The 18,523-nt window shown below is 43.5% G+C and overlaps 2 protein-coding genes across 7 annotated transcripts in view; one reads left to right on the top strand and one right to left on the bottom strand.

Annotated features, from left to right (window-relative positions):
• The window catches only part of LOC147117089 (uncharacterized), a 71,575-nt gene extending 67,083 nt beyond the window's left edge, over positions 1 to 4,492 (bottom strand). Inside the window, exon 1 of the mRNA XM_085987201.1 lies at positions 3,700 to 4,492. Within this exon, the coding sequence (XP_085843327.1) occupies positions 3,700 to 3,987 (288 nt within the window). The 5' untranslated portion in view covers positions 3,988 to 4,492. The remainder of the gene's footprint in view (positions 1 to 3,699) is intronic.
• Positions 4,493 to 4,494: 2 nt separating this feature from the next.
• The window catches only part of pdss1 (prenyl (decaprenyl) diphosphate synthase, subunit 1), a 32,573-nt gene continuing 18,544 nt past the window's right edge, over positions 4,495 to 18,523 (top strand). For 2 of the 6 annotated variants that reach the window (XR_015078367.1, XR_015078365.1), the window contains exons 1-4: positions 4,495 to 4,727; positions 12,419 to 12,486; positions 15,988 to 16,120; positions 17,536 to 17,666. Coding sequence is in view for 3 of the 6 variants with exons in the window: in XM_085987732.1 (XP_085843858.1) it covers positions 4,551 to 4,727; positions 12,419 to 12,486; positions 15,988 to 16,120; positions 17,536 to 17,666 (509 nt within the window). In the remaining 3 variants the exon portion in view is untranslated. The remainder of the gene's footprint in view (positions 4,728 to 12,418; positions 12,487 to 15,987; positions 16,121 to 17,535; positions 17,667 to 18,523) is intronic. The other 4 variants (XR_015078366.1, XM_085987732.1, XM_085987734.1 and 1 more) reach the window with 4 other exon arrangements.

Raw genomic sequence — 18,523 nt, 5'->3', positions numbered from 1 at the left:
CTCAATTCCCTCAGCATCCTAGGATGCATCCCATCCGCTCCTGGTGACTTATCTACTTTAAGTACAGCCAGCCTTTCTAATACCTCTTTATCAATTTTTATTCTATCAAGTGTCTCCACTACCTCCTCCTTCACTATGTCTATGGAAGCATCCTCTTCCTTGGTGAAGACAGATGCAAAGTACTCATTTAGTATCTCAGCCATACCCTCTGCCTCCATGCATAGGTCTCTTTTTTGGTCCTTAATTGGCCCCACCCCTCCTCTTACTACCATTTTACTATTTATATGCCTATAGAAGACTTTTGGATTACCTTTTATGTTGGCTGCCATTTTATTCCCATACCCTCTCTTTGTCCCTCTTATTTTCTTTTTCACTTTACCTCTGACCTTTCTATACGTATTTGCAACCTGACATCTGTCATACGCGCTCTTTTTCTGTTTCATCATATTCCCTATCTGTTTCGTCATCCAGGGAGCCCTGACTTTAGTTGCCCTGCTTTTCCCCCTAGTGGGAATGTACCTCAAATGTACCTGAACTATTTCCTCTTTAAAAGCAGCCCATTGTTCCATTACAGTTTTGCCTGCCAATCTTTGATTCCAATTTACCCGGGCCAGATCCGTTCTCATCCCACTGGAATTGGCTTTCCCCCAGTTAAACATTTTTACTCTAGATTTCTCCCTGTCCTTTTCCATAGCTAATCTAAACCTTATGATACTATGATCACTGTTCCCTAAATGTTCACCTACTGACACTTGCTCCACTTGACCTACCTCATTCCCCAGAACCAAATCCAGCAATGCCTCCTCCCTAGCCAGGCCGGAAACATACTGATCAAGAAGGTTCTCCTGAACACACTTCAGAAATTCTTCCCCTTCTCTGCCCTTTACACTATTACAATCCCAGTCTATATTAAGATAGTTGAAATCCCCCATTATTACTACTCTATAGTTCTTGCGCCTCTCAGTAATTTCTCTGCAAATTTGCTCCTCCATATCTTTCCCACTATTTGATAGTCTATAGAATCCACCTAGTAGTGTAATGGCACCTCTATTATTTCTTAACTCTAGCCATATAGATTTTGTCCTTGACCCCTCCAAGACATCCTCCCTCTCCAGCACTATAACATTCTTCTTAACCAATACTGCCACACCACCTCCTATCTTTCCTGAATACCTTAGAACCAGGAGTATTTAATACCCAATCCTGCCCTTTTTTGAGCCGGGTCTCAGTTATTGCCACAACATCATATTCCCATGTGGCTATTTGTGCCTGGAGCTCACTTACCTTGTTTACTACGCCTCGTGCGTTCACATACATACATTGTAAACCCATCTTAGACCATCCTGTATTCTCTCTTCGTTTGACCCCACCTAATACCTTACTATTTCTTACTTCAGTGCTCTCTGCCTCTCCCAATCCTTTCAGCACTTTATTTCCCCTTTCTAGTGTTACATCCTGGTACCTATCCCCCGGCCAAATTAGTTTAAACCCTCCCCAACAGCACGAGCAAACCTCCCCGCGAGGATATTGGTTCCGGCCCTGATGAGATGCAGCCTGTACAGGTCCACTTCCCCCAGAACCGATCCCAATGCCCCAGGAATCTGAAGCCCTCCCTCCAGCCAAGCATTCATCTGCTCTATCCTCCTATTTCTATACTCACTCGCGTGTGGCACCGGGAGTAATCCGGATATTACTACCTTTGAGGTCGTGCTTTTTAATCTCTTTCCTAGCTCCCTAAAATCTGCGTGCAGGACCTCATCCCTCTACCTATGCCATTGATACCAATATGGACTACGACCTCTGGCTGTTCACCCTCCCCCCTCAGAATGTTCTGCAACCGTTCAGAGACATCCTTAATCCTGGCACCAGGGAGGCAACATACCATCCTGGAGTCATGTCTGCGGCTGCAGAAATGCCTGTCTGCTCCCCTATCGAATCCCCTACCATTATTTCTCTCCCTCTTCTTCCTCCCCCCTTCTACAGCTGAGCCACCTGTGGTGCCGCAGACTTGGCTCTGGCTGTATTCCCCAGAGGAACCATCGCCCTCACCGGTACTCAGAACCGAATACTGGTTGGAGAGCGAGATGCACTCAGGGGACTCCTGCACTACCTACCTGGTCTTCCTCTTCTGTCCACCGGTCACCCATTCCCTCTCTGCCTATGCACTCCTTGCAAGTTGTTGTTGTTGTAATTCTTCAACACTGCAGTCATTCTGCTCTGCTTAGTAGCAATCCTCTCTGCAGCACTTTCTGATGTTTGTAATGGATTTTGTACAAGTAGAAATATAGATGACCTTTTTTGATCTATAAAATATATTCATTTTAACCAGGTTTTCCTTGGAACTATAAATATTTACAGCACAGGATGAGGTAATTTGGCCCATTTGGTCTGTGGTGAATCTTTGCTACTGCAATCCAAACTAATCCATTCCTCTGCATTCTCCCCATATCGATGTATCTTCCTCCACTTCAAATATTTATCCAGCTTTCCCTTAAGAGACAATGGTCTCTGCCTCAACTACTCCCTTAAGTATTCCAATGAACTGCATAAAGAAATTTCTTCTAACCTCTCTCCTCACTCGCAGTGCGAAATTTAAATTGATGACCCCTTGTTAATGACTCACCAACCAGAAGAAATAACCTTTTCCTTTTCATCTTATCAAAAACCCTTCACAATTTAAAAAATCGTTATTATATCTTCTCTTAACCTTCTCTGCTCCAGGGAAATTGTCCCAGTATTTCAAGTTTCTTCTCATGACTATAATTTCTCAGCCCTATCAGCCTGGTGAATGTACACCGTACACTTTCTATGATTTTAATTACCTTTCTATAATTGGATGCCCAAAACTGCACGTACTACTTTAACTGTGCCCTAACCAAGTTTATCCTTACTTTTTAAATTGTACTCAATGCCCTATTTATACAATCCAAACTGCTGTTGGCCTTTTTTCCCCACAAATTGCTTTGTAGCTACTGCACTTGCATTTACAAGGAAGTAGGCTGTTCTGTTTATCCACACCCTTCAGCATCTTTCCATTGAGTGTACTTTTGGCATAACAAAGCATCTCTTAAACATTTTTGACAGCAGCACTAGTGTTGTGGCAATACCAGTGATTTTCAAACTTTTACAAAGATGGCCACCTACAAACCCTCCTTAGCTTAAAACTTAGGAAATAATATGATGCAATGGGTTTTGTGACAATATGCCCTTTAGTAATGAGATTTTTTTTATTTTTAGTGTTATTTACATACAGGAAAGTAAAACTACAGTAGTGTTTTATAATCATTACTTCATGCTCATAAAATTATCAGCTCCATTTGGGTGTCTGTGATTAATTCCCATGAAGAAAATCTATGTGTAACATGCTTACAGCTGATGATAAAGGTGCTAAAAATATAATAGCTCGATTTACAGCTTCCAAAGTCCATGCTACTGTATACATTTCATCTGAGTCTGTCATTTGAAATTCAAGGCACTACATTGTATTGGGCAATGGGATCACAAAAGAAGGTGGAGCTGCAGGCTCCTGTGCATGAGCCAGAGAAATGATTCATCGGTGACACGAGCCTACCAGAACCACAGTTATTTCAAAAACTTATCAACACACCATCATCTTCGTGGTATTCTCAGCCGCTGGACCCTCCAGGGCCAGTTAATAACCTACTATCTAGTTCAGTACGTGTACTATATTTATGGAAAATTACTTACTTTACCTATTAACTTTTGAGATGTTATATTCCATACATCCATGGAAGGTTTTTTACGGTGAATCTTGCTATAATCCAAGTTATCATCACCATTAACTGAATAATGGCTAGAATCAACTGAACTACAGTCAGGATCAGAAGCAGCTTCAAATTCTGTTCTTTCTCCTCGAGAAAAAATCCCAACCGTTGAGTCCCACATTAACCCCACAACCATCATCTTCACCATATTATGTTTGAGCATTTTTGCAAATATAGTTCGTTGTAATTTTATCCGGTTCATCTTAGCAAGAATCCAACGCGGCGTGCAAATGCGTCCACCTTTTATGCACAAAACGCGGTTTTAACGTAAAATAATGCCATTCTTTTGGAGGGGAAAGCTTGTTTCTTTAGAAGGAAAGTGAAGAAACATGTATAAAACACGGTGATTAATATTTGCAGTTTGTATTTTGATTCACTAGGAAACCAGCACTCGGTGCCAGTTGCTGCTTATCCTTGTCCCACACGCACTTCAACCGTTTAAAAAAATACGATTAAAGCACGAATTGCTCCAGAAGCATCACCACAAAGTTAGTTTCCACAAAAAAAACTCGATTCAAAAACTCCCAGAAACTGTTCCGCTCCAAAGTGTACCGAGGATAATTTCCGGGTCAAATTGCATGAACCTTTAACTATAATAGGAAAATAACCCAATTTTTCCTCATCCCGAGTATTATTTATTTTACTCATAAGGCCCCGCGGGGGGCTGTTCTACATACGTTTTTAAAAAACCAAAAGCATTGCCCGGTATAATTTGCAGAGGCCCGCACTCCCAAGCTCCCCCGCCGAACGGGGACGCCGGTAAAAATGGCGCTGCCTTTGAGCCGTTGCTGCGCGTGGAGCGGGAGAAACGCCATGGCGAGCGGCGCGCTGAGTGCGAGCAGCCTGCTCAGCGGTTGCAGGTCCGCCGGCTGCCCCTCGGCTCGAGGCCCCGTGAGCGGGGCCGGGGCTCGCGGCGTCTGCCACGGAGCCGCGCTGGTAAAGGTAAGAGGCGAAAAGGAAAGCCCAGGAGGAGGAAGAGGAGGAGGAAAGGTCACCCTGCCAAGCGCTCCCAAGAAACTGGGGTTGGGGGTTGTTCTCCTTGGAGCGGAGGAAGGTCGAGAGGCGGATTTGATAGAGGTGTTCAAAATCATGAGCGTTTCTGATCAGGAATAAATAGGGTGAAACTGTTTCCCGTGGTAACAGATTTAAGGTGATTGGCGAAAGAACCAGAGGCGACATTGAGGAAACTTTTTTTTAAAAACTGAGTTGTTGTGATCTGGGATGCACTGCCTGAAAGGGAGGTGAAAGCAGATTCAATAGTAACTTTCCAAAAGGAATTAGATAAATACTTAAAGGAAAAACATTTGTTATGGGGAACAAGCAGGGGAGTGGGACTAATTGGATAGCGCCACCAAAGAGCCAGCACAGACACATGGGCCGAATGACCACCTTCTATGCTGTATCATACTACGGTTTCTCTCCGATCTCCCTATATGACCTCTCCGTGCTCATCTTGTCCATGAGACCCACTTCCTGCTCCCTTGACCCTATTCCCACTAACCTGCTAGCCACACAACTTCCTTTTCTGGCACCCATGTTAGCCGATATTGTTTACAGTTCTCTTTCCTCAGGTAATGTTCCCCTCTCCTTCAAATCTGCTGTCATCAACCCTCTCCAAATATCAACCCCATACCCCTCAGTCCTTGTAAACTACCACCCCATCTGCAACCTCCCTTTCCTCTCCAGTCCTCAAGTGTTGTCACATCTCAAATCTGTGCCCATCTTTCCAGGAACTCTATGTTTGAATCCCTCCAATCAGGTTTCCGACCCGCCACAGCACCAGAACATCTCTCATCAAAGTCACAAATGACATCCTTTGTGACTGTTAAAAGGTAAACTATATCTCTTCGTCCTTCTTGACCTGCCTACAGCCTTTAACACGGTTGATCACTCCATCTTCCTACAATGCCTATCCACCGTCGTTCAGCTGGGCGGGACTGCATTCGCCTGGTTCCATTCTTATCCCTCTAATCGTAGCCGGAGAATCACCTGCAATGGCTTTTCTTCCCACTCCCGCACCGTTAGCTCTGGTGTCCCCTAGGATCTATGCTTGGCCCTCCTATTTCTCATCTACATGTTGCCTCTTGGCGACATCATCTGAAAACACAGCGTCAGTTTCCACATGTACGCTGGTGACACCCAACTCTACCTCACCACTTCTCTCGACCCCTCCACGGTCTCTAAGTTATCAGACTGCTTGTCCGACATCCGGTACTAGATGAGAAGAAAGTTTCTCCAATTAAATACTATCTTCGGTCCCTAGCCACCAACTCCATCCCTCTCCCTAGCATCTGTCTGAGGCCGAGCCAGACCGTTCGTAACCTTGGTGTCATATTTGACCCTGAATTGAGCTTCCGACCACACATCCGCACCATAAGACCGCCTATTTCCACCTCCATAACATCGCCCGTCTCCGTCCCTGCCTCAGCTGATCTGCTACTAATACCCTCATCCATGCCTTTGTTACCTCTAGACTTGATTATTCATATGCATTCCTGGCTGGCCTCCCACGTTCTACCCTACGTAAAATTGAGGTCATCCAAAACCCGGCTGCACGTGTCCTAACTCGCACCAAGTCCCGTTCACCCATCACCCCTGTGCTCGCTGACCTACATTGGCTCCCGGTTAAGCAATGCCTCAATTTTAAAATTCTCATCCTTGTTTTCAAATCCCTCCATGGCTTCACCCTTCCCTATCTCTGTCTTCTCCTCCAGCCCCACGATATCTGCGCTCTTCTAATTCTGGTCTCTTGAGCATCCCTGATTATAATCGTTCAACCATTGCTGGCTGTGCCTTCTGTTGCCTAGGCCCTAAGCTCTGGAATTCCCTCCCTAAACCTCTCCGCCTCTACCTCTCTTTCCTCTTTTTAAGGCGCTCTTTAAAACCTACCTCTCTCATCTGCCCTAACTTCTCCTTATATGGCTCGGCGTCAAATTTTGTTTTATAACGCTCCTGTGAAGCGCCTTGGGATGTTTTACTATGTTAAAGGTGCTATATAAATCCAAGTTGTTATGATAGTGCCTTCCAAACGCTTTATTTTCAGTTAATGTGGCAAAGGTCTAATGACCTACAAGTAGCTTGTCATCGGAGAATGGGGAGTAACAAATAATTCAATGAAATATTTATCACTTCATGCCACTAACTGCTTTTGATCTGTCCGATTGTCCATCATCCCCAAATTATAGCTCATTGGTCATTTTGCTTTGATTAAAAAAAAAGCAAAAAAAACCTTAAATGTGAATTGTTAACTTAGGTAATTGGGGGTAGAGGAGACACTGAATGCAGTCCCTCAGGATGGGCGCTAGGGCTCCTACTATTCCTAATCTATATCAATGACTTGAATACAGAAAACAAATATAAAATGGTCAAATGTGCACCTGATAGTAAATTTCAGTGCAGGTGGGGTTGTCTTGGAAGAAGCAGCTGGAGACCTACAAAAGCAATTGGCTAAAATCTGTAACTGAGCAAATCAGTACCAGATGAAGTACGTCTAAGCTACAGAAGCAATATACTGCAGATGCTGGAAATCTGATATAAAAACAGAAAATGCTGGAAACACTCAGCAGGTCAGGCAGCATCTGTGGAGAGAGAAACAGAGTTAACCTTTCAGGTCGGTGACCTTTCATCAGAATTGCAGATATGTGTTGGTCACCTTTTTAGTGTTGCGCCTAAATGACCTTGATTAATGTAAGCCTTGACCATGAGTAAGCTATTCAACCATGGGGACCTGATCCTTCCACTTCTGGATGTCTGTGCATGCACACTTTTAGCAAGGGTTGCAGGAAGACCATCAGGAATAGGAATGCTGGCTTTTTTTTTCTCCTCCCAGGTGTTCGAGTCAATTGCAGTGTCCTATACTGTCGACCCAACTGTAATGAGCTAACTTAGCACAAGCGGCAGATAAACAGGATAAGAACATAAGAAATAGGAGCAGGAGCAGGAGTAGGCCAATTGGCCCCTCGAGCCTACTCCACCATTCAATAAGATCATGGCTGATCTGCTCCTAACCTCAAATATACTATCACTCTCCATCCCACCCGAACCCATGTGATCTCCCGGGAGAGGCGAAAAACCAGATTTAAAAAAAAACCAATGCCAGGAGATCACTCTGTCCCTATATTTTCGGCAGTACTTACATTCTGTAAAGGCGATCTCCACCCCAGCCAGGAACAGCAATAAAACCATCTCCTGAAATCTAACAGAATTAGAACACAAGAAGTAGGAGCAGAACCAGGCTACACGACCCCTGGGCCCGCTCCACTACCCACAGGGCCACGACCATTCCGAACCTAGACTCATGTCCAAATTCCTGCCCGCTCCCCGTAACCCTTAATTCCCTTTACTTCTAGGAAACTATCTATTTCTGTTTTAAATTTATTTAATGATGTAGCTTCCACAGCTTTCTGGGGCAGCAAATTCCACAAACCTACCACCCTCTGAGTGAAGAAGTTTCTCCTCATCTCAGTTTTGAAGGAGCAGCCCCTTATTCTAAGACTATGCCCCCTAGTTCTAGTTTCACCCATCATTGGGAACATCCTCACCGCATCCACCCGATCAAACCCCTTCACAATCTTATATGTTTCAATAAGATCGCCTCTCATTCTTCTGAACTCCAATGAGTAGAGTCCCAATCTACTCAACCTCTCATCATATGTCCAACCCCTCATCCCCGGAATTAACCGAGTGAACCTTCTTTGTACTGACTCGAGCGCAAGTATGTCTTTTCTTAAGTATGGACACCAAAACTGTATGCAGTATTCCAGGTGCGGTCTCACCAATACCTTGTACAACTGCAGCAATACCTCCCTGTTTTTATATTCTATCCCCCTAGCAATAAAAGCCAACATTCCATTGGCCTTCTTGATCACTTGCTGCACCTGCATACTAACTTTTTGAGTTTCGTGCACCAGGACCCCCAGATCCCTTTGTACGACAGTACTTTCCAGTTTCTTGCCATTAAGATAATAACTTGCTATATGATTTTTCCTGCCAAAGTGCATAACCTCACACTTTCCAGTATTGTATTCCATCTGCCCACTTACTTAGCCTGTCTATGTCCCTTTGCAGGTTTTTTATGTCCTCCAAGCTCACTACTTTCCCTCCCATCTTTGTATCATCTGCAAACTTTGATATGTTACACTCGGTCCCCTCCTCTAAATCGTTAATATAGATTGTAAAGAGTTGGGGACCCAGCACTGACCCCTGCGGAACACCACTAGTTACTGATTGCCAGTCTGAGAATGAACCATTTATCCCAACTCTCTGCTTTCTGTTAGAGAGCCAATCCTCCAACCACGCCAGAATATTACCCCCAATCCTGTGATTTTTTTATTTTGAGCAATAATCTTTTGTGTGGCACCTTGTCAAATGCCTTTTGGAAGTCTAAATACACTACGTCCATTGGTTCCCCTTTATCCACCCTGTATGTTACTTCCTCAAAGAACTCAAGCAAATTTGTCAAACATGACTTCCCCTTCATGAAACCATGCTGAGTTTGTCCTATTAAATTATGTTTATCCAAATGTCCCGTTACTGTCTCCTTAATAATAGACTCTCAAATTTTACCAACCACAGATGTTAGGCTAACAGGTCTATAGTTTCCAGCCTTCTGCCTACTACCCTTTTTAAATAAGGGTGTTACATTAGCAGTTTTACAATCTGCCGGGACCTTTGCTGAGTCCAGGGAGTTTTGGAAAATTATTACCAATGCATCCACAATCCCTACCGCCACTTCCCTCAAGACCCTAGGATGTAAGCCATCAGGTCCAGGGGATTTATCCGCCTTGAGTCCCATTATTTTACCAAGTACCACTTCCTTAGTGATTTTAATTGTATTTCGCTCCTCCCCCCCCCCCCCCCCCCCTAGAGCCCCCTGTTTGTCCAGTGTTGGGATATTCTTAGTATCCTCTACCGTAAAGACTGATACAAAATATTTGTTCAGCGTTTTTGCCATCTCCATGTTTCCCACCATTAATTTCCCGGTCTCATCCTCTAAGGGACCAACATTTACTTTAGCCACCCTTTTTCTTTTTATATAACTATAGAAACCTTTGCTATCTGTTTTTATATTTTTTGCTAATTTACTTTCATAATCTATCTTCCCTTTCTTAATCAATCTTTTAGTTATTTTTTGCTGCCTTTTAAAGACTTCCCAATCTTCTATCCTCCCACTAGATTTGGCTACCTTATATGCCCTTGTTTTTAGTCGGATACTATCCTTAATTACTTTACTTAGCCACGGATGGCTATCTTTTACACCCTTTTTTCCTCAGTGGAATATATATTTTTTGGAAGTTGTAAAATAACTCCTTGGCCTAGAAATTCAGTGGGCCTTGCGCCCACTTAGCGCCTAAAGAGGTCTTTTGCGCCGGCGGGGTGGTAGCGCGGAAATTGAGTGCAGCGGTATTGGCGGCAGTAGCCGTTAGCGCTGCGCCGGGACTGATGACGTCATCGGTGTGCGCGGTGGCCCGTAACGCCCTGAAACCGCGCCGATCCCCATATTTATTTGCGCCCGCCTCCTCCGAAGCGGGCGCAAACAGCGAACAGAAAACGGGGCCGTCCTGCTGCCATAGTGGGCGCTTTAAAGCTGAAGGTGCGGCCGGCTGCTTTTTCGGCGGTCGCCTGCCTGCACCTCCTTCCCCGGCCTCCTCCAACCCCCCCCCCCCCCCCCCCCCCCCCGCAGCATTGCCGGCTGGTTTCCGTGGAGCCCGGCACTTCTCTGTTGTGCCGGGCTCTTTTGCCGGCACTCGCGATCGGGGCTCCGGCCGTTGCAGGCACCTCCCCCTTAAGAGAAGGGGGAGGCCTGCAGTACCGCAGCCTGCCGCACCGCATCGGGTGGCGCTGCGGCAACTAGCGCGCCGATATTCAGTTGCAGCGCCCCAAACGGAGGCGGGCACACCCTGGTATAGCGCCCGCTTCCGAATTGGGGCGCAGAAGACGAATATACGGCGTGCGCTAATGCCTCCCCGCCCAGCGCTAACTTTTGGGCACGAGCGAGCTGCCCGCGCCCAAGCGAATTTCTAGGCCCTTAAATGTACACCACTGATCATGTACCGTCTTACCCTTTAATCTATTTTCCCAGTCCACTCTAATCAATTCCGCTCTCATACCTTCATAGTCTCCTTTATTCAAGCTCAGCATGCTTGTTTGAGATCCAATCTTCTCACCCTCTAATTGAACATGGAATTCAACCATGTTATGGTCACTCATTCCAAGGGGATCCTTTACTAGGACATTTTTAATTAATCCTGTCTCATTACACAGGACCAAATCAAAGGTTGCTTGCCCCCTGGTCGGTTTAGTTACATACTGCTCAAGAAACCCATCCCTAATACACTCAATGAACTCATCCTCGAGGCTGCCCTGCCCAATTTGATTTGTCCAGTTAATATGATAGTTAAAATCCCCCATAATTATAGATATTCCCATTTAGTATAGCTCAGCCAAAGTGTGGGTCTAAACCGAAGCTTGACAATCCAGTCTGTTTAAGTAGTTGTATTCCTTATTTTTTTTAAATATAGTTTTAATGCAGTGTGCCTAATGCTGTTGATTTTTAAAGTGTTATGGAATTGCACCCATTCCCTCCCCAACTCGATTGGTGCTGCTTCCTTCATGTTCAGTTGGATACAGGGAAGAAGCTAAGGTTTATCACTCAACTGCATAATTGATAGAGTCACAGAGTTAGTGATTCTGTTGTCGAGAATGCCAATTGAGTTCCTTTTAAAAGGGATAGAAAATGTGGGGCAGTACTGCATCCCCAGCAAGCAGCATAGTTTCCTGCTCACTGAGCTCATTTTAAAACTCGTGCTGCTGCTTTGTTCCCTTTCTCCTCAGCTGCCTCCGTTATCTTTTTGGGGCCTTTTTAAGTCAAAAATGTTGCAGAAGCAGGTTTATATTATGCAAAATATCTTTGAAATTATAATTTCAAAATACCTTTTTTCTTTTGAGGTCACATTTTGCAAAAAATATGCATTCTGTTTTTACATTTTTTGCAGTGTAAAATGTTAAGAATCGGATAGATATTTGAGGGAGGACAATTGAGAACTTAGTTTTTGGAGACAGCCATATGAACTGCAATCTTTTCTGATCTTGTACTTCGCTGTATTCCTCATGGTACATTAAGCACAAGCTCAGCATTTTATCCTCTTGCTGGTCAATTTTCATGCAAAGACTACCTGAATGATATGAGGTCTTTTTTTTAGACTTAACCTAGAACTGTTTTGATGAACCAGAAATGTTAACCTAACATTTTTTGCGATGTCCTGTGCATTTCTAGAATGTTTTACTCTTGACCTTCAGACTGAGAAGAAGGTTCTTCAGAATACTTCCAGCAAGCCCTGCTCACCATCCATTATTTGCTTCGGATATTCACAGGTTTTAAAATCCCCTTCACCTTCCCACCCACTCCCCATTGTGATTGAACGTAAAATTTGTTGATTATATTCCTTTAATGTTTCATACTTATTTGTTTTGGAATAGATATTGTACAAGACTGGACTAAGCTGAAATAAAGCTAGCAAAGCAATCTGCTACACTTTTTCAGGTTGATAGCAAACAGCTGTCTGTAGAGATGTGTATGTTCTTAAATATCTTTCCAATCATTTCAAAAGGCTTATTTTTATTTTCCTGTACAGGACCTGCATTTATACAGAAGAATCTATTTAAACACTACAGTTTACAAGAAGCCAAATTCTTTGTGGAGGTAAGAACCTTTTAGGATAATAACTTCCACAGTCACGTTGGGCAGAATTTTCCGGGTGTCAGCAGGCAGGATCGGTGGCGGGTCGGATGGGAAAGTGTTTTTTTTTTGACAGCGGGTCAGGACCCCACCGTATCGCGCCTTTCCCAATGTCTAGTCTGTCAGCGCTGAGCAGACCTGGCGGGCAGCGGCGGGTGACCCAATTAAACGCATTAGCATCTAGTTGACAGATGATTAACATGCTTTTTTAACTTCATGGCCACGGGAACCACACTGTTCGGGGACCACGGCTGTCAACCTGAGGCGGGAGCTCAGTGGCCATTGCTCCAGCTGATTACTTGACAGCCTCAAATGTACAATGAAAGCTCCCACCTGACAGATCATCACTTTCCTCAGCCACAAGCTGTTTCTCAGTCCATTTCCAGCACAGATTCTGCAGGCTTTTCACTTTCCACTCTTCATCCACTCTCCCTTCATTGGAAGAACTCTCTCACCATTGACAGAATGCTTCTGTCATCTCTACTTCACCTGCCATCTAATCCATCAACATGGGTGCCCTTTATACTGTCTCACCTTGGTCCTCAGAATCCAACCACGATCAGTCCCAGCACCAGGCACACCAGCAGCATTAACAACAACACCAACCTTCTGCACAATCACCCGATGCTGCACAGGACAGAGGGCATCAGCACCCGACCACCTTGCTGCCCAGGACACCAGGGATGGCCTCACCATGGTCAGATTTACTTCACTTGATGCTGTACACCCATATGACTGCCACATGATGCGCCAGGGTGGCACCACCCCACACCAACACCATAAAGCATCCCTACAATGTCCAACCTTTCACACTCGCCACCATTGTGGGAGGTACCATTATGTCTCACCAGTCACTGCAACTCACTGAGCCCCTTCCAAAGGTGCACACAAATCTGTCCAAGAACAGAAAGTGTTGAAAATAAAGGTTTCAATGTTTGACAGCACATTAACAGAAACTTTACATGAACATTGGCTAAAACACCCAAGTGGCTACCCTTGTGTGTTGTTAGTTGGTATAATTACACTAGGGTGAGGGGTGGCTAGTGAGATGGTGATGAGATAGATGGGGATGGGTGAAGGTGCAAGGTAAGTTGGTGTAAGGATGTGCAGGAGTAGGGTAGGGAAGGCAGAGTGATGGGGATGTGATGAGAAGCACAGCAGGATGAGGTTGAGTGTGGCTTTGTACTAACATTTCGTGATCTAATGAGATCATTGAAAGGTTAGCACCACTGAACCCTGGCCCTCCTGACCACAAACCTGCTTGTATCCTCCCGTGCAATGTGCAACCAGGCTGTTTGGTTCTCCTGGGGAGGTATCTTCCTCCCATCGGAAGGGAAGAGGACCTCCCTGTGTGCTCTGACTCCCTCCATAAGCATATGAAGGGAGTCATGGGAGAACCTGGGTGCAGCCCTGCACCTCTGCAGTCATTGTCAGTGTTTGCAGCGCCTCAATGCTGTAGAACACTGACAGCACAAATGTCAAAAAAAAGTTGGCCATGGTCCCTTTAAGGAAACCAGCTGATGACGCGCCATGAATGACGTCACCAGACCCGCTTCCTCTAATTGGACCGGGAAACGCGTTGGGCGGGCTTAACAAGCCCTATCAACGGAAAATAATTTTCCAGAGCGGGATGGAGCCAGTGGCGGGGCTGCGACCTGACCCTAGCCGCACCGGACACGCCGAGGTAATGACAATCTCGGCCATTGTGTGTGTACTAACAATTCAATCAAATCTCTTTTTGTAGAAAAGAGAGCAAGTAACTTAAGTCTTAATTTTAATGATAAAATCATTATTATGGAGACAGTCTCCTTTTAACAGCAACCTCTGCGCTTCCATTTCTCATTGTAGAACCATTCCAATCAGAATTAACTTGCTGAGCCATTGGGGAAAAGCCAAAACTTTTTCCTCTTTTAGGTGTCGTGTTTGTCAACACAGATACATTTAGTACCTAACGATGTCATTCTGTTGATCAAAACTCAATATGTCAAAAATGTCACTTTTTTTTTCTAAGCATTTGCTTAAAGCGCAAGCTCTAGACATGCCTGTATGGCTAGCAGTATTTGATTTGTGTATGTAGTCTGAGGTTGGGAGTTTTAGTAGCCCAGCAATCCTTTGTTCTGATGGGCAAACTAAAGCTGTTACTTATCTTTCTGATATTTCTGTTCCATTAGATTTCAACTCTATGGACATGGCTGTGACTTTAAAAATTCCTTAGCATATATGATGAAATTAAGGGCGGGGGGGGGGGGGCGGGCGAAGGTGGTGAGCTGGCACAAAACAGCCTCTTTTATAATAAATAGGAATTTGGGTATTTATTTTTTTTAACACACAAGATTAACAGTTAGTTGCAGTTCCTGTTGCTTTTTAAGTTTAGTCACAGAATAAATTTAAGTCATGTGTGTGTATATAATTAGGTTGCAATCAATGTTCCTCCTAAAGTGTGTGGCCGTGCACCAATCGCAAGGTCCTGCGCAGGCTGCTCACCAGCTGCTGCTGCTGGAAAAGATACTGCGCACGTGCGGCTGCTGTAAATGTAAAAGGCCCGCGCACCCAAAAAATTAGAGGGAACATTGGTTGCAATGCCCTTGTGTTTTGTCAGTAGTGAATCTAACTTGATCTCAGTAATTGAAATGTCGACAGTGACAAGTTGAGAAGGCTGTTAAAAAAGCATATAGAATTCTTGGTTTTATGAAGAGGTATAGAATACAAAAGCAAGGAAGTTATGCTAACCCTTTATAAATCACAGGTTAGGAAGGGTGTCAAGGCCTTGGAGAGGATGCAGAAAAAATTTACTAGAATGGTACCAGGGATGAGGGACTTCAGTTACGTGGAGAGACTAGAGAAGCTGGGGTTGCACTCCTTCGGGCAGAGAAGGTTATGAGCAGATTTAATAGAGGTGTTCAAAGTCATGAAGGGTTTAGTAAATAAGGAGAAACTGTTTCCAGTGGCAAAAGGGTCAGTAACCAGAGGACACAGATTTTACTTAATTGGCAAAAGAACCAGAGGCGAGATGAGAATTTTTTTTTTTTTTTTACACAGTGAGTTATGATCTGGAATTCACTGCCTGAAAGGGTGGTGGAAGCAGATTCAATAATAACTTTCAAAAGGGAATTGGATAAATACTTTAAGGGGAGGGAAATTGCAGGGCTATGGTGAAAGGGCAGGGGTGTGGGACTAATTTAATGGCTCTTTCAAAGAACCAGCATGGCCGAATTGCTGCCTCCTGTGCTGTATCATTCCATGATTCTATGAACAGGTATTTGGATACGTTATGGTAATTGTAGTGTTCTAATTATACAGGATAATGCCTTTTTTTTAAAAAAAAGCAGGTTCATAAAGAACATGGGGAGATCAGTAGGTTTTCTATATCAAACTATTCAGATCATAGATATTTTTGAATTTAGTTTAAATTGATTTTGATTTAAATAGAAGCCACTAACACCAAGGGTGACTCTCTCATTTTAGCACTCCATCCAGACTTATGTACACTACTAGGAGTAAATGCTGCTGTAACCAGGTGCATAGTGACAAACAGTATAAAGACCCCTACACATTAGCTCAGAAAGACCTGAAGAATCTGTATGATGAAATTAGGCAGGTAAGTCTCTAGCATTTTGATTTCTGCTGACCAAAGTTTTCATTTTCATAAATACAGGTTTCAGAACTGGGTCGTGACTGAATTATAAAAGTTCTCCTCGCAAGCAGTGTTTCATTTTTCTTTCTGAACTAGAAGACTAATCTATTAAAGATTTAACGGTTGGAATGGAAACACTATTTTTCTTTAATGACTGCTATCACAACAGGAACTACAGTGCTTCCAATATAGAATGTCTTAATTTTCATTTTAAAATTGTAATCGAGTTCCTGTGAAGGATAGCAGACATTAAGGCAGAAGAATACAGGTTCATACCCACTATTGCCCAATTGGCAATCTCGGAAAATCATTTGACAGGTTGGTGGCAGTCCGTGGAAAATAGTGAGAATCTATGGGTGCACGTCCTAGTTGACTGACCTGAGCTGAGGTCGGCGTATCTAGATTACACCTGCCTATCCTCTCAAATGGGATTTGGCACGCTTGATGAGGGAAGGATGGTAGAGAGCAACCAACTTGGAAATAATTTAGTTTGTGAATGATAAAAACCATAACTAGATTATTAAAATTTCATTGGCTTATGGACCAAAATTCCTGTGCTTTTTTATTAAAAAAAAATAAAAAAAAATGAATGCGAGTAAAAGTGGTGGAATAACATTTTTGGCTGCATCTGCCTTTTGCTAAAATCAGGAATTTCAGCATCCAGTGCTTATCTGGACAAGTATACTTTTTTCTTTTAACTTAAAGTAGATTTGTTTCTTTGGTTTTTTTAACCTCCTTTACGCATTGGTTTTAGCACCATAGAAACATTTTTTTTCTGCAGTCCATTATGTACATCGTACTACTGAGCTGTACAGACCATTAAGGTCACACATTTAATCTCTGGTTGCAGCTGTGCAAACTTGGGGCGAGAGAGACGAGCACATAATACACAATTTCCTTGGGTCAGGGATGGCAAAAATGAGCCAGGTTTCTTCAATGTAGCTGCAATCCATTACTGCCTATTGAAAGTGTGTTTATGTGGGCAGTGGCTAAGGGCAGGGCTGGGCTTGCCTGTGAAATGACTAAATATCCTGTTATGCTTAACAAAAGGCCACTTGATCAAGGCAAAAGGTTTCTGTTTAATAATGTAGAACTATTCCTTAGAATGAGTTGCTACCTTCAGAAGAAGATGGATAAGGTGAGAAAATGAGGGAAGAGGAATATGGCAAGAATTTAGTTCATGATCCTGGAACTTATTGGCCTGTTTGCTTTGACATCTATATTTGGATAATTGTTGGATTCTGTTAGAAAAGATTTATGTGTGTGTGGGGTGGGGTGGTGTGGGGTGTGTGCGCTTCTGATTTATTGCTGCTACTTATTAACTTATGGATGTGTGATACTTATTTTGTTGAGATTTAACTCTTTAAATGGCTTTTCAGCAATTAGCAGTCTCTACAGCAGACCTTAAAGAAATTTGTGATTACTATTTTGATGGAAAAGGGAAGGCTTTTCGGCCCATGATTGTGGTGTTAATGGCAAAAGCATGTAATCTCCACCATAGCAAGAGCAGGTGAGTGAAGTACATTTTGTAAACTGTTAGTTGCAATACAAAGCTTTGAGTAAACTAGAGATGTACTGGAATGCTATTAATACAAGCATGTTTTCCTACCTCTAATTACTTGTATAGGTCATATATCTACTCGTACAGGCACACAAATACTCAATTGCATTTCCGAGCCACACTAATGGAATAAATAAATGAATCTGTGACTATTCTGTTAAAAGCGGAAACAAAACATAATGCATAGTGCCTCTTGAATTGCTTTAGGCAGTGTCAGTTAAGCAACTGAGCATTCTGCCATTCAATCTAACGGATGGTAGATCAGTGATAAATATGACTGTGGTACCTTACTAGTTGTGCATGAAAAAGAGAGTTGTTACTCACTCACTAAGGTCATTTTTCAAATAAAAGTGGTGCAATGCCAGTTTATAGCACTGTGTACAGGAAACTTTCTGGTATCCGGCACGGACGGGACCGACGTGGTGCCGGTTCATCATCAATTCCGGATAACCGAACGCTATAGTAAAAGATACAGAGCTCAGAGCTCCGTATAAAGCAACAAACCCTGTTGCTTCAGCTTCAAAACAATCGGCACAAATTGCAAGCGTCTCTGTAGCTTAGCAACAGCTTCAGCTACACCTGTCCCTTGCACAGCAACAAATGGAGTTAAAAAAGTGATAAAAGTAAAAAAAGTTACCTGAACCGACTCCTGAATTTTGCCGGTGGATAGAGCGTTCCAGTTATTTAGGGGCCGGTTAATCGAAAGTTTCCTGTAATTGCTTATCTGGGGCACTATTGGTTTTTTTCGGGGTAGGTCGCCATGTTGCTGAGTAATTCCATTGTTGCTAGTCCAGCTAGTACTAACT

Source organism: Somniosus microcephalus, chromosome 5, assembly GCF_052327205.1.
Source record: "Somniosus microcephalus isolate GS21.2 chromosome 5, FLI_Smic_1.0, whole genome shotgun sequence".
Lineage (NCBI taxonomy): Eukaryota > Metazoa > Chordata > Chondrichthyes > Squaliformes > Somniosidae > Somniosus > Somniosus microcephalus.
The sequence above is the reverse complement of the archived record's forward strand: the minus strand, read 5'-3'. Positions and strand labels throughout refer to the sequence as shown.